Source organism: Volvox carteri, assembly GCF_000143455.1.
Source record: "Volvox carteri f. nagariensis unplaced genomic scaffold VOLCAscaffold_36, whole genome shotgun sequence".
Classification (NCBI taxonomy): domain Eukaryota; kingdom Viridiplantae; phylum Chlorophyta; class Chlorophyceae; order Chlamydomonadales; family Volvocaceae; genus Volvox; species Volvox carteri.
In genome coordinates, this window is record NW_003307579.1 from 871105 (window position 1) to 886170 (window position 15066).

Consider the following 15066-nt stretch of genomic DNA (forward strand, 5'->3'; position numbering starts at 1 on the left):
TAGGGGAGAGGGCTCTGGGCTGAGCAGCGGGAGCAGCCCGGGACATTGGGACGTTGGGGTTTCTCCCCCTCCTTTGAACTCTTGAATTGGAACCCTCTCCCCCACCCACACACCCACTCATCCCACGGCTTCTCGGCTGGCGCGTCTTTTGTGCTGCTGCTTCGGATTGCTGCTGACGCTTATTGCTACTGCATGGTTTGTCCGATTAGGGTTTATTCGTACTCATTCCCACTTAGTCATAACCAGGAGTCCTAATTAGGGCTTGTGATATTCAATTCGAATTCGAGTTTTTGGATCTTTGGGGACGATATGGCTCCCAATATCAATTCCTTCCTTTCTCTCTTTTTCCTTCTCTACCCTCCCTGCCCTGCCCTGCCCTTACCTTTCCTGCCTCAAAACCCAAATCAAAAACCTGGGAAAAGCCTGAAACCTTAAAATGCATTTGTGGAGTGTTGATCTTTATGTAAACATTCCAAAAACCTGAATCCCTACCCTGCCCTACCCTACCCTTGCGCAGCTGGAGGACCTCCTAGCGGTTTGTCGTATCCGCCCCCAAGTCAACCAGGTGGAGCTGCACCCCATGTGCGCACAGAGGAAGCTGGTGGGGGTGAGCTTCAGACGCGGGGTGCAGTGCGTGGCGTACTCACCACTGGGAGGACAGGTGGGCAGGCGGGGGAAGGGGGGGAAAGGGTTGGGGAGGGGGCTGGGGCCGGGTGTGCGCATGTATGTATGTATGTATGTATGTATGTATGTATGTATGTATGTATGTATGTATGTATGTATGTATGTGTTTATTCGAAATTGCGACGGAAGTGCCTGAAGCCCTTCAAGCGCCACCTCTATCCCATTGATTCATCATGTATGTACATACTTACATACATGCATACATGCATGCACGTAGGGTTTGGTGAAAACCAATGAGCTGCTCACGCACCGGGTGGTCGCCCGGGTGGCGCAAGAGGCCGCCAAAACACCGGCACAGGTACGGATGTGTGTACGAGTGCAAGTGTGCAAGTATTTGTTGGGTGGGAAAGGAGCGGGGGTAACATCAACGCGTGTGTGTGTGTGTGTGAGAGAGTGTGTATGTGTGTGCCGCACACGCACACGCGCGCACACACACACACACACACACACTCACACACACACACTCACACACACACCCCTCACCTCCATTCAGGTGCTCATAAAGTGGAACATTCAGAGAGGGGTGCCGGTCGTCGCCAAGACCGCAAACACCGACCGCCTGGCCGAGAACCTCGTGGGAATGTACGACTGGAAATTGTCGTACGACCAGAAGGCGGCATTGGACGAGCTGGATTCGGGCACTCGCTTTATTGATTTTGACTGGAAGGTCTGGGGGAATCCCGAAGATGGCGGTGTGGCTAAGCCCAGTAATATCCTGAAGGCTCTGTGAAGGAAGGGCATTTCGCTGCTGCTGCTACTGCTGCTGCTGCTGTTGCTGCTGGTGTGGGTGAAGGGGAGGAGGAGGAGGAGAGGAAGACTTGGGGAAATGGCGCGGGGAAGGGAGGCGGTTGGGGGAAATGATCCTGATCAGCGGATTCCGAGGATCCGAATGTGTTCTCCCCATCACGCCCCGGGTCCCCCCCTCGAGGGTCACCATTTTCCCCCCCTCATCATTTCTAACGGGACGGGACGGGACGGGACAAGATGCGCTGGGGTCGGAGGGTTTTGCGGATCCGGACGGGAGGGGGAAAAGGGGGGAGAGGGGAGGTATAGGATGCAGTGGCTTGAAATAAAAGGTCGGCTTTTTTCTGCAGGGAGAAGCTGCAAAGTGGGGGGGAGGTAGGGAGGGGGAGGGGGAAGCGGGCGAGACGTGTGTCCCGTCCTTGAGCATGGCGGGGTCCCGGGGGGGGGACGCGGCGGGTGGCTTGACCCGAGGAGGACGCGCAAGGAAGGAAGGAAGGAAGGAAGATGTGGAGGCCACTGGCCACTGGATGGGTTGTTATCCAATCCTTAACAGCGGTGTTACAGCACCACCGCTCTGATGGATGAACCGAGCATATCATCATCGTTGCGGTCTCGGAGCGTTTCCTTCATGTCCGAAATCAGACGGTGGACACCGCACCACGCGGTACCGCGCGCTTCTTACACACCACACACCACACCACCACTGCCCAAGCGGGAGCTCACGGGACATCGCGGAAGCCGTGTTATGCCGCTTTATATGCCTATATAATGACAAGAGGTGCTTTAAATGTTTTGAGCTCTGTGATTTTGCGCGACGTGTTCTGTGTTTTTCATATCATCCCCGAGTGCCTGGGCTCTCAGATGCAGGCAGGGAGCCTGGTCTCGGTGCGCAAGGGTTCGCTCTTCGACACACGCGTTCGCTCTTCTTCACTTCTTGTGTCCCGGGCTTCCTCCACCTTTGCGCTGACGGACGCTAACTCAGCTATAAAGAGCCTTCAGGGCTTAGGATTTTGTCTTCCCACAAAAAAACTAATTATATTCCTACCTGATGGCATTCAGAAGAGGTGCAGGTAAGGACGACAGGGAAAATGCGGAAAAGCCTTAAACTGCAAATCATCTAATTAAAATTTCGACGCCTGCCCAACCCCTACGCGGACGCATATCAGGAGCTTTGTGCGTTTTCGCGTCCCCCACCCCACCCCGCTGTGCGACGTCCCCCACGGGGGGGGTTACAACACACACCCTCCCACTTCCTTCCAGGACGCAGCAACTGCCAGTCGCCGGATGCTCTGGTGCAGCACCCCACCCTCAGTGGGGTATGCCCTCTGGTGCAGCACCCCACCCTCAGTGGGGTATGCCCTCTGGTGCAGCACCCCACCCTCAGTGTGCCCCAACATCAATAACCTCTCGAGTTCCACTGTCAGCATGTAGCAGTACGAGTGATCGTCTCCAGGAAGTACGACATACACACGTCCGGACAGGAACCACCCCGCTCCGGAACCGCGACCTCGCGTTCATCAAACATGTTTCAATCCTAAATTTTCGGTTTTTTTCCTTTCCTCAGGAAACGCAACCTCCTGCTCGTCACTGCCGCCGCCGGCCCCAGGGCAGGGGCCTGGGAGCTGGTCTTGGCGCCCTCGCAGCCTCGCGTATCTGCTCGATCACCGGCCGCTCATCCACCCCAACCTCCTCTTGCTGTTCCTCCCCTCCCTGTTGCTCTTGGGTTAGCAAGTGCTCAGCTCCCGGCGGCGGCCGAAACACCACATACGCCTTCTTCCAGTCGTCTTCGCGATACAGATGCCGCCGGTTCTTGCCGAATGGCGCATCCTGGCGTGCGCGGCCCAGGTAGTTGACGGTGTGGACCCTCTCAACCGACATGCCGTACACGGACTCCAGGTAGGCCGCAATCTCCAACTGTAGCGGCGAGAAAGGCTTGTCGTGACATGTATGTATATATGTACGTATGTATGTACACATGTGTATTTCATTTAGTGGCTCCACGCGCGCGTGTGTTTGTGTGTGTATGTAGAAATGCGTATTTTTGTCTTTATGATCGTCCAGTCGGTTCTCTGTGGGCCCTACATCTTGCCTTCGCCGCCTACGTGGGCGCAGTAGCCCTCTCCTCTCCCCCATCCCCGTGTAGCACCGAAAGGCGGTGGCCGCGGAATCCTGATAGCCCGCCACATTACCACATTACCCGCCTAAGTGCCATCCCGTGCTAGTTGTTCTACATCTACAACCACCCCAGACTTCCCAACATCGCTGGTCTGCGGGGCCGCTGTCTACGCCCGCTCAAAGCCTCGCCCTATCCCCCCATCCCCATCCCCACCCCTCTAGCTCCCTCCAGGCATCCCACCACATTCCATCGCCCACGCCGGATAACCGCACGATGCTCATGTGGTGAATGAGAAAGGGGATCAGCCACCTGCCTTTGTCACGTCGGCCGTCGTCTTAAAGGCAACCTCCCGCAGCCATCCTGTTTCCCTTAGCTGAACCATTTGGCTGTCTCGCAGCTTGAGCATCTGTAGAGTTAAGTTGGGAAAGCAGATGGGGATGCGGCGAGCTGGTAGCTGCCGTGCGGTACGTTGTTCCCGACTGACGAAGCGGAGCGGGGGCAGCGGCGGCTCGTCAAGATCCAGATCGAGCTGCTTGTCGTGCTGCTGGTGCTGGTGCTGGTTCTGGTGCTGTTGAAGCTGCTGCGGGTGATGTCGTTGTCGGAGGACATTATCCTGGGGGTCGGTTGTTGGCAGCTGATGAGAGGTGAGAAGGCTACTGCTGTCGCTACTGCCCGTGCCCGTGGATGCGGCGGTGGCGGTGGCAGTAGCCTGAGGGAAGAAGAACGCCCCAGGGGGATGGGGAAAGGAGGGAAAGCGCTGATTGGCATCGGCGGGGCGGTGCAGGTTAGGATGGGTTGGATGAAGGGGTTGCGCGCAGCCAGAGCTCACGGCAAGCGCACTGAAACAAGGCATGATGGGCAGTGAGGATGCATGCGACGATTCGTGCAATCGATCATGGCATTTTGGCGAGTCCTGGAGCCGCTGAAGCCCACCTGTGAGACTTCCGGGGCTTTGCCGGAGAGCGATGCGACGTCGCCGGCTGTGTGCTGAGTTCGCCAACCAGCGCTGGTGCTCAGTACTTCTAATGACCCATTGCGCCCAAATTGTCTGTGCGGGAGACAGCCATAAGCCTCCCGAAGAAGGATTTGCACGCCCCGAAGAGAAAGCGCCATCAGAAGCAATTGTAATTACTTTAAAAGCATTATTTGGGGCGTAGCTGGAAGCATGAAGTGTTCGCCGAACAAGTGAATGGGCGCCTGGGATTCATGAGCGACCGAGAGTACGACATGCATTTGTTTCGCGCCGTCAATGTATAAAGACGCATGCTTTATGTCTTCTTTGTTTTACACTTTTTTGCGTACCCTTCATTCCTTATTTATCCACCCCTCGCTCACGAGGCTAGAACCCAACTTCCGTCGTCCGCAACCCGAAAGAATTTCACGCATGGCTACTAAGTACTGGCGCAACCTGGAGTCTAAGGTCGTCCACGCGTCATTCATTAACATGCTCGCCGAGTCTCGCGCGCCGGTGGCCATGGCATGCAACGAGTGCGTTAAAGGAAAAAAAGAGGCGAAACACGAACGGCGACTATGACATCCTTCAGTCGTTAAGTGATCATCGAGCCTGCGCAGGTGTGTCCTTTAACCTTCTCGGAGTTGCATGGAGTCGGCGCAAGCAGGCGGGCAACCCCGTCCGCGCTGGTGCTTGAAAGCCCAATCTTTGCGTTATAACTGTATTAGAACTGCGATAGCGGCATTACTTGGCTGGCTTCTTTAGTTTGGCTTTACCTGGGTGGCCAAAGCCCTCGTATCGGTCCACCTCCTCTTGTTCACTCATACCTCCCTGTTTTCCGTCCGTGTTTACGGATGCTTCAATGCGCGCTGCATTTGTGCTTCCGTTTTATGCTGTGACACCCATTACATGTCCGGCTCGCATTCCGCTTGCCTCTTGCCATCTATCCCGTCCATGCGCGCGGGACGTTTGCGCGCGCGACGTTTGCACGCGCATTTATATTCTTCTATGCTTGATTCTTCACCAATTCTCGCATCCTCCTTTATTTCTCCATGCCCGGGTACTTCCACAGAACGTAGGTTGATTGATACTTGGGTCCTTGAGGCCCGAAAGCACGGCCAGCGGCCCCACCAAGTCGCGCAGTGGATCCGACGCAAGGCTGGCACCACCATCGTCATCTGGCGTCGTTTACATGACGGAACCCTAGGCTGTAGCGTACCCTGCGTTTGCTGCCGACAGCTGCTACAACACTACGGACTCCGAGTCAGCTGCGTCTTGGAGGGGGGCTCGTGGTGGGACGGCCGCCTCGACCAGCCGGGCGCTCCTCTTAGCAAGCCTACCAGTGGTCAGCGGCACAAGATGAATTTCGGGGGAGGCTTGGAGACTTCGCCGTCGCAACCGGCAACGGCAGTCGCAACGGCAGGGGATCGGGAGCGACGTCGGAAGGTTTGGTGGTCAGCAGGAGGTTATAGCAGGAGTTACAGCAGGAGGCCGTAGCAGGAGGAGGGGCAGTGGCCATTTTCGGAGAGGACAGTTGCGGAGTGAAGAGCGGAAGGAGAGAAAAAGAAGAAGAGGAGGATGAGAGGAAGGGGGCTCCGGTGGTGGTTGGGGGGAGGAGGATAAGAGGGCGATAGGAGGGAAGTTTGGCTAGTCGGTCCGTTCTTGTCCTTTGCTGGGTGGGCGCGCGGGACTTTTGTGAGCTCCGGATCTGCTGCGTATCTCAGATGAACCTCACTACAGACACCTTCTCACGACAGACTTACAGACCGACTGACAGGAAGGTGGGCTTTTGCAGACACGGCGGACATGCGTTGTCTTCTGCGACGGCGTGGCGCATGAAGGACCAGGGAACAGATGAGGCCCCGTGGTGGCGACGGATGTGCTGTGTATCTGTGTGTGTACGTATGTAGGGATGGATGGATGTATGAATTAGGTTACACTGTGGGCTGGTAAAGCCGGGGCCGAAGCCGAAACACAGCGGAAGGGTCAGGGGCACGCAGCACAAGCCGCGGCTAGTCTTGTGTGCTCCCCACCCCGACTCAGGCTGCTAACACACGACGCAGCCGTTCAGCAGCGCCTCTGTTCGGGGAAGGTGCTGCATCGAAAATCTCTAGTCCCGCCTGAACAGCTCCACAAGACTCAAGGCAAAGGCTCTCTGAAGTCCCACTCCTCCCACTCAAAAGAAAAAATGTATGTATGTATGTTGTTACAGGGTGGTTAAACTTCACCAGCGGCCCCCTTTCCCGAGGCAGTTCCCTGCTCTCCCCTGCGAGAGGGGCACCCTAATCCGTTCACCCCATCCAACTTCAGAATGTATTCGTTGGTTTCAGCAACTCACCACCAGCATCCAACCAAATCTAGCGGATCAACGGCGCATCAACTTAGTTCCTGGTCAGCTCGCAAGTTGTATTATCACGTCCTACACCGTCCATAAGATGGGGGGCCACCTCCCATTTCAACACTCCTCAAACACCCGAGGAGTCGGCAGGCGGATTTGATGTATGTATGTATGTTGATAGGAAGGTGAGGTGGCGGCAGCCCAGGCATGGCCGGTGCAGGAAAGGAGAGGCAAACCCGGGTTTACGGCAAAACAGAGCAACCCCGGTTGGGGCGTTATGTACGTACGTGTGTGTGTACGTGTATGTACGTGTGTGTGTGACCTCTCGCCTCATTCGGGCCTCATCCTGTACATGTCTTGGGCTCGGCGGTAAACGGTCGCTCTTGACCGAACAGGAAAACAATATACAGATACAGATAGACATACAAAGGACGAAAACAAATTTAAACCAAGCAGAGAAGGTAAAAGCAACAGAAAGAGAACATCTGGGCCCCATTTTGGAACGAGATCAAACAAATGTTGCTGTTCGGAGGACAGTGAAGAGCAGGAAGATAGCCTCGATATTGGTTTCGTAATTCTTAGTGAAGGTAGATGCCAGCATTAGGTTGTTTCATTTGGATTCCTGCCTATTCCGGACACGCCCTTTCTCTAAAGCTTCATCTGGTTCCGGACATCCGGACTCTATGTGCATCGCAAGAGTGCCGGTACTCTTCTTTCGTAATATCATCTGAGCCCTTTCGTTATGAGCATTCCGTTAATTACGGTAATGACTAACATATCCTTATTACTATTACTTGTGACGCATAAGCGGAAACGGTTATACGAAGTGTAGTGGCTAGTTGGTTCTTAACAACCAAATGTCCGCCTAGACGGAACTAACGAAAGTAAGGATATACCCTTGTTGGGATACGACGTACGGTAGTACGGCAGGAGTTGTTCCGCCTATGCGTCACAAGTAAAAGTAATAAGGATATGTTAGTCATTACCATAATTAACGGAATGCTCATAACACCTTTGGTCGATACGATAGGCAGCCACTGTCACGACGTTAACCTTTGTAGATAATGTTTTAGCATGGCAGCTGAAGTTTCGAGATGCACAAAATAAGACGCCCGATAGGCACTTACCTGTGGCCAGCCCCAGCAGCTCAGTTGCGTTTCGTTTTGCGGCGTGGTGTGCTGTCGGGGAACGAAAACCGGAAAACCTGATTACAGAAATACCTATATATTTCTACAATACAATAAGTACCCGACATAGTTCAAAGGATCTTAAGCCTGTATTGCACTAATCCTGCACTCGCCATGAAAATCGAACCCACTTTCGTCACAAAACCTACAGTACGTAACCGTATCGGCTTTCCATAAAAAAGTAAAACAGATTTAAATTTCAATCATCATGGATAAGGACTTGGCCTCGGCAGAGCTCATAGCCCTTTGGGAAAGTTGGCGAAAACTGTTGGGAACCCGGGCCCGTACGGGTCGGTCGCCGCTTAAACATTTTACGCTATCTGCAACACGGCTAGTATGGACTTCATAATCCAGTAATATTTGCTTAACCTTTTGAACACGTGCATAGATTTCGGCTGCTAAAAAGGTGGAACGGGCAAGCTTACTCTGCTCGCCCATTCGGCCTACTCACATCAACTTACTTCCAGTAACTCCAGTCCATTATCTTCTTTAAATAGAGACGTAGCACATGACCTGTATCTCCGTGCGCCGTTATTACTCGAGCTAACCGCCGTTCCCTCGAGTGCGGAATTCAGACCAAGCGGGCCGACTGAAGGCGCCAGCTTTGCCTTTTCGTAAGCGAAGGCTTATGCATAATGAAACTAGGTTTTAGCCAAATGCTGTGCTGATGGCGCTGGGATGTGTTCACCGCGACTCATGCCTTCAGCGACAACCAGGAAAAGCTTGCGCGCCTGGCATGCACAGCTTGACATGCAACATCCAATTGATAACGTCCATCTTCCAAAAGATTTCAATGGTTGTACATCATGTTAAGGTGCTAGTGCTGGTAGGCAAGCAATGGCACAACAACTCTCAACAACATAGGAGGCGCCCCTGTACAATCGGCGTCAATCCCTTACATATATCCACATAGCGGACTTTAAACACAGCGGCATCATTCAACTTTTGACAACATTCTGGACCGTCCCCGTGCTTCTTCCGCAGCTGCCTGGGGCTTGTCGACATCTCCGACATCTCCAACAACTACGAACATGGACAGACTATTCGCCGTAGTACTACTCCTGTTGTCCTCGTCGTCGTTGCAGATCCACGCCGGTGGGTTTGTTTTTGAGGTTGAAAAGTACCCTACCTGTAACCCGCCTGCCCTAGAATCTCATCCCACAAAACACACCCACAGCTCCACACCCCGGCACATTCTCCCGCTTCCCATCCAGGGCTGCCCAATCAGCCTCCGTCACCTCGCGACTCATCGCCCGGCGCTCGCAGCAGTGCGCAGCAGCTTCTTCCGCCGCCGCCACGGCCGCTGCCGCTGCCGCAATTTTACATGCATTTTGGAAAATGCGGACACAATTTGCAGCAGCAGGAATTCGGGCTTTGGAGCATGACGCGCCCGCTCAGTCAGCAACTTGGTCGCCATTCCTTAGTTTTTTACTTGGACACGGGGAACGTGTTTCCGGTGGCCCCGGTCTTCGGTCGGGTGGAGCCGCCAGTCTTCAAAATTCGTCAAATGCACCTGGCGTATTTCAACAAGAGCGGTGTCATGGCCTGGTCACCAGCCCTGGATAAGGTAGGTGAGGGACAGGACGAACGCAGTCCGTTATCCTCATTCGCATGAAGCTATTTCCCCTTGTAAACATAGCTGCTTTTTGCCAGCCGCTCTTTGTAAATCGTACGTCGCTACCATGCAGTAGAGATGCAATTTTTTATCATTTCTTCCCATTTTCCTCCTCCACGGTGCACGCGCATTGCAAAACAAGTAAAGCAATGTCCTCGACCCGCCCGGCCCTGTTGTGTCGTTACCTGTCCTGTCCTGTCCCGTACAGACGCCGTACCGGGAAACCGCGCCGTACTACTCGGTCTTCGTCAATGGAACCAGGATCAACACAGTACGTGATCTCAAGGACAGCGGCGTCCTGACGCCGCAAACTTCCGTGTACAGCCTGAAAGTCATCCTCAACGATATCGTACAGCCTTCAACCAAACTTTACCGAATCGAGGTTGTCAAATCGTGCGCCCTCGGAGTCGCCGCAAGTAACCTAGACGCCGCCTGCGCCGGCGTACCCGACCCGGCAACGGTGTTTTTGAAAGGGGAAGGCTACTTCGCCTTCTCCTTCTGGAACGTGGGTCAACCGCTAACCGTCAACGGAACGTACGTCAGGGACCACGCCTGGTGCCCGGTGCAGACCGGCATAACCGTGGATTGACGGTTGAAAGTTGGGTTGGTTGACCGTTGAGACGGTTTTGTGGAATGCTGCGGCTTGGGGTTTTCCAGGGAGGTTTGTTTTGGCTGTGTGCGTTGTTGAAGGCTTGCGTTTGGGTGTGGGGGCGTACCATGGTGCTGTGCATGGAAATCGGTGTGCGTGTAGGAAAGCAGACCGCAGCCGACTTTGAAAGACGCGTCGGGAGGGGGGGTTGTTGTGTTTTGGCTTGGAGACGTCACCCTCCCGGGAGGTGAGGGGGAGAGGAGGGTGAGGGGAGGAACTCCTGGCCTGCGGAAGGAGGTGGTAGTTAGATGTAGCCGTGCTGGGGCCCCTTGGTGTTGGGGGCAGTGTGTTGGTGTGCATGGACCCTCAACCCCTCAAGTCCGCGTCCTCGAGGCCTGTGAGCGTCTCCTGCAAAAACCCAGCGTATTTGGTATCCAGCTAGCCCCGCTGTGCATGCCAGGAGGCATGGGGGATTGTACAATGTGGGGTCTGTGTTTTTCAGGACCTCGTAATAGGGGGTGCCCGGGTACTCTGGTTAGCCGGATTCCCCTGTGAGATCGTGAGATCGTGTGCCGCTGGTTCCATTAAGTTTTGGGGGGGTTGATGGTAAAGTGGGTTAAGCAGTGGTTGGGCTTTGCGATCAGCTTCCGTTTCTGATGTTGCAAGAGGTGGGATGTGCGGAAGTAGGTATAGCTGTGTTGCGCTGTACGGCGCACACCGCTGATGATCGCAAACGTTTCCACAAATGCACCCGTACGTTTTCATCGTTTTCATGTTAATGCTCAATGTTCCAAAGCATGTATGTTGCGCAGTGCAATATCTCAGTGCGCACATTTTTGTGCGCATATATCTTGATGCCCTGCGATTGGGCAGCCTAGGCAGCTACAGGCGAGGCCCTGTACGATAGGTACGGATAGGTACGAACATGCCCAAAGGCGTGCGGATGTGCGAATATGTACCGGGGCAGATCTGACCCGAAGGAACAGTTTCGTAAGGGAGGTCAATTATGAACCCCAGGCGGGTGCTCTTCCGCTGCCGCCAAGTGCAGAGCCATGTACGGCCCGTACGTCAATTCGTGCAGTTTGCCTCTAATTGTCCGTCATGCTGCAGAAGGGGATGTATAACTGCCACCGTCTTTAATTGCAAAGTTCGATTTGCTGTTTGATTTGCTGTTCGCTATTTCCTTGTGGGGTGTATTATTATTATAATTATACTGGTTTCATGTTTTGAGCCTTGTAGAAGGAAAAGGCCCTCTCTCACAAATCACAACAAGTGAAGAAGAACCCTAGGTTTAGACATTGTACGGAGTTGTCCGCAAGCTTCTCGTCCTATTTTATCACAATCATATTATGCGGACATGCACACAGACACATACGCACAGACACACACATATACACGCATACATACAGACACACAGACACACACGTGCGCTCGTGCGCACACGCATGGGGACACCTGTGGGTATAGCATGGCCTGCGGGTCTGTCTGATATAGCTATATAACTTTTACATATAGCTATTGATATAAGCCTTGTCGGCCTCGAGAACCGCGGCTATAATCTCTGTGGGCCTTGCTAGGTTATGAGCGTAGGGATGCGGTGCTCCTCTTTATGTAATTTCACTTGTTCCCCCGTTCCCCGCTTCGCCGCTTTCGTTCCCCTCACACACAGGGTGGCTGGCGGTGGCTGGCTGTCACCCTAACGGCCAGGGATAGCCGCACGGCCCAAGTTGGTAGCAGTTGGTAGCAGGCGCACTCGGCCTTCGGCGGATACATAACGTGCTCCTGCTGTTCTTGTTGATGGGGTGTTACACTGTGGGCGGCTCGCCCGATAAAGGACGAGCACCGGGGGCCCTGACCGGGCCGAAACACAGCGCAGGGATGGGCGCGCGGCTCTACGTCCGTCTGTTCCTCCGCGCGCGCCTCGATCCCTCACTCACGCCAACCGGGACACTCTCCCAGCCCCTGGCTAGGCAACACAGCGGCGCAAACCGATCTATGCAAGAACCGCACGAAAGGCGCCACTTCGCCTGGCCTGCCTATTCACGCGCTCTCGTCCCTCTTGACCGCCAAAACAAGAGCAAAAAGAAAACACCACCGGGGGCAGGGGCTCTACTCAGGGGGCTCCACTACACACTCAACAAAAACCAGGGCCCCACGCAGCCAGCAAGGCAAGAGATACACAGAGGACCACGGGCCTGAGACGACACACCACAAAAGCCGAGATACGGATGCACAGAGAAGACCAACACAAAGGGAGTACTCGCACACTGGTCCTCGAAGGCCAGCTGTTCAACTACCACGAGCAACGAACAACGAACACTTCCCGAGGGTGGCCACCACTACCTCTCCGGTCCACTCACAAACGAGGCGAAACTGGTCCGCACGTCAGTCTCCTCCTGGGGGTTGCGGGCTCTCGGATGCAGCCCAGCGCGAGACACAGCAAAAACACCTATAGCCGCGGGGGGGATGACAAGCCAGCACGGCGCCCCCCTATAAAGCCCGGAGAAGGCACGGCTCACAGACGCCGCCTGCTCTCGCTTACCACACTGAAATCCCTCCCCTCCTGACCCTGACCGGCCGGAGCCAGCAACACCTGTTCTCCACCTCCAAACCACTCTCCTCCACCGCTTTCCCACCTCCTCTCCGCTCCCACAAGCCACCTACGTGTTCTCTACTCTGATGCCAGACAGCACAGGACCCAATCCCCTCACTCCGACGGGCCCCAATTCCCGGGGAGAGGGCAACCACACGAGTACACAAAACACGCACAGCCCGGATCCCCAACTCCCCCTGCTAGACCACACTCAGGGCACTGCCCTCTCGCCCAGCCCTCCGACTGCCCAGGGCCTCCCTGCTCTCCTCGCTCCCTCACCTATCCCTACTCCTGGCTCTCTCACCCCCTCTCTCACTCTCCCTGCTCCCTGTTGTTGTTGTTGTTGTTGTTGTTGTTGTTGTTGTTGTTGTTGTTGTTGTTGATGGGGTGTTACACTGTGGGCGGCTCGCCCGATAAAGGACGAGCACCGGGGGCCCTGACCGGGCCGAAACACAGCGCAGGGAAGGGCGCGCGGCTTTACGACCGTCTGTTCCTCCGCGCGCGCCTCATTCCCTCACTCGCGCCAACCGGGACACTCTCCCAGCCCCTGGCTAGGCAACACAGCGGCGCAGAAGACTGCAAACCGATCTATGCAAGAACCGCACGAAAGGCGCCACTTCGCCTGGCCTGCCTATTCACGCGCTCTCGTCCCTCTTGACCGCCAAAACCAGAACAAAAAGAAAACACCACCGGGGGCAGGGGCTCTACTCGGGGGCCTCCTCTACACACACAAAAACCAGGGCCCCACGCAGCCAGCAAGGCAAGGGAGACACGGAGGACCACGGGCCTGAGACGACACACCGCANAAGCCGAGACACGGTTGCACAGAAAAGACCAACACAAAGCGAGTACTCGCACACTGGTCCTCGAAGGCCAGCTGTTCAACTACCACGAGCAACGAACAACGAACACTTCCCGAGGGTGGCCACCACTACCTCTCCGGTCCACTCACAAACGAGGCGAAACTGGTCCGCACGTCAGTCTCCTCCTGGGGGTTGCGGGCTCTCGGATGCAGCCCAGCGCGAGACACAGCAAAAACACCTATAGCCGCGGGGGGGATGACAAGCCAGCACGGCGCCCCCCTATAAAGCCCGGAGAAGGCACGGCTCACAGACGCCGCCTGCTCTCGCTTACCACACTGAAATCCCTCCCCTCCTGACCCTGACCGGCCGGAGCCAGCAACACCTGTTCTCCACCTCCAAACCACTCTCCTCCACCGCTTTCCCACCTCCTCTCCGCTCCCACAAGCCACCTACGTGTTCTCTACTCTGATGCCAGACAGCACAGGACCCAATCCCCTCACTCCGACGGGCCCCAATTCCCGGGGAGAGGGCAACCACACGAGTACACAAAACACGCACAGCCCGGATCCCCAACTCCCCCTGCTAGACCACACTCAGGGCACTGCCCTCTCGCCCAGCCCTCCGACTGCCCAGGGCCTCCCTGCTCTCCTCGCTCCCTCACCTATCCCTACTCCTGGCTCTCTCACCCCCTCTCTCACTCTCCCTGCTCCCTGTTGTTGTTGTTGTTGTTGTTGTTGTTGTTGTTGTTGTTGTTGTTGTTGTTGATGGGGTGTTACACTGTGGGCGGCTCGCCCGATAAAGGACGAGCACCGGGGGCCCTGACCGGGCCGAAACACAGCGCAGGGAAGGGCGCGCGGCTTTACGACCGTCTGTTCCTCCGCGCGCGCCTCATTCCCTCACTCGCGCCAACCGGGACACTCTCCCAGCCCCTGGCTAGGCAACACAGCGGCGCAGAAGACTGCAAACCGATCTATGCAAGAACCGCACGAAAGGCGCCACTTCGCCTGGCCTGCCTATTCACGCGCTCTCGTCCCTCTTGACCGCCAAAACCAGAACAAAAAGAAAACACCACCGGGGGCAGGGGCTCTACTCGGGGGCCTCCTCTACACACACAAAAACCAGGGCCCCACGCAGCCAGCAAGGCAAGGGAGACACGGAGGACCACGGGCCTGAGACGACACACCGCANAAGCCGAGACACGGTTGCACAGAAAAGACCAACACAAAGCGAGTACTCGCACACTGGTCCTCGAAGGCCAGCTGTTCAACTACCACGAGCAACGAACAACGAACACTTCCCGAGGGTGGCCACCACTTCCTCGCCGGTCCACTCACAAACGAGGCGAAACTGGTCCGCACGTCAGTCTCCTCCTGGGGGTGCCGGCTCTTGGATGCAGCCCAGCGCGAGACACAGCAAAAACACCCTAAAGCCGCGGNGGGGATGAA

The 15066-nt window shown here is 55.6% G+C and overlaps 2 protein-coding genes across 2 annotated transcripts in view; both read left to right on the forward strand.

The window, feature by feature from the left end:
- Window positions 1–1414, forward strand: part of VOLCADRAFT_94271 (uncharacterized protein) — a gene marked incomplete at both ends in the record, with an annotated part of 3834 nt that extends 2420 nt beyond the window's left edge. The window contains 3 exons of the mRNA XM_002953406.1: window positions 518–607; window positions 902–982; window positions 1178–1414. Coding sequence (XP_002953452.1) covers window positions 518–607; window positions 902–982; window positions 1178–1414 — 408 coding nt within the window. The remainder of the gene's footprint in view (window positions 1–517; window positions 608–901; window positions 983–1177) is intronic.
- Window positions 1415–2476: 1062 nt separating this feature from the next.
- Window positions 2477–10225, forward strand: VOLCADRAFT_105974 (uncharacterized protein; the record flags this gene model as incomplete). The annotated part of the gene is made up of 11 exons (XM_002953407.1): window positions 2477–2498; window positions 2689–2792; window positions 3226–3324; window positions 3776–3828; window positions 3942–4008; window positions 4038–4405; window positions 5034–5116; window positions 5569–5950; window positions 9006–9116; window positions 9288–9588; window positions 9845–10225. The coding sequence occupies 11 exons, from the start codon at window positions 2477–2479 to the stop codon at window positions 10223–10225; spliced, it is 1971 nt and encodes a 656-aa protein (XP_002953453.1).
- Between the last annotated feature and the right edge of the window lie 4841 nt (window positions 10226–15066).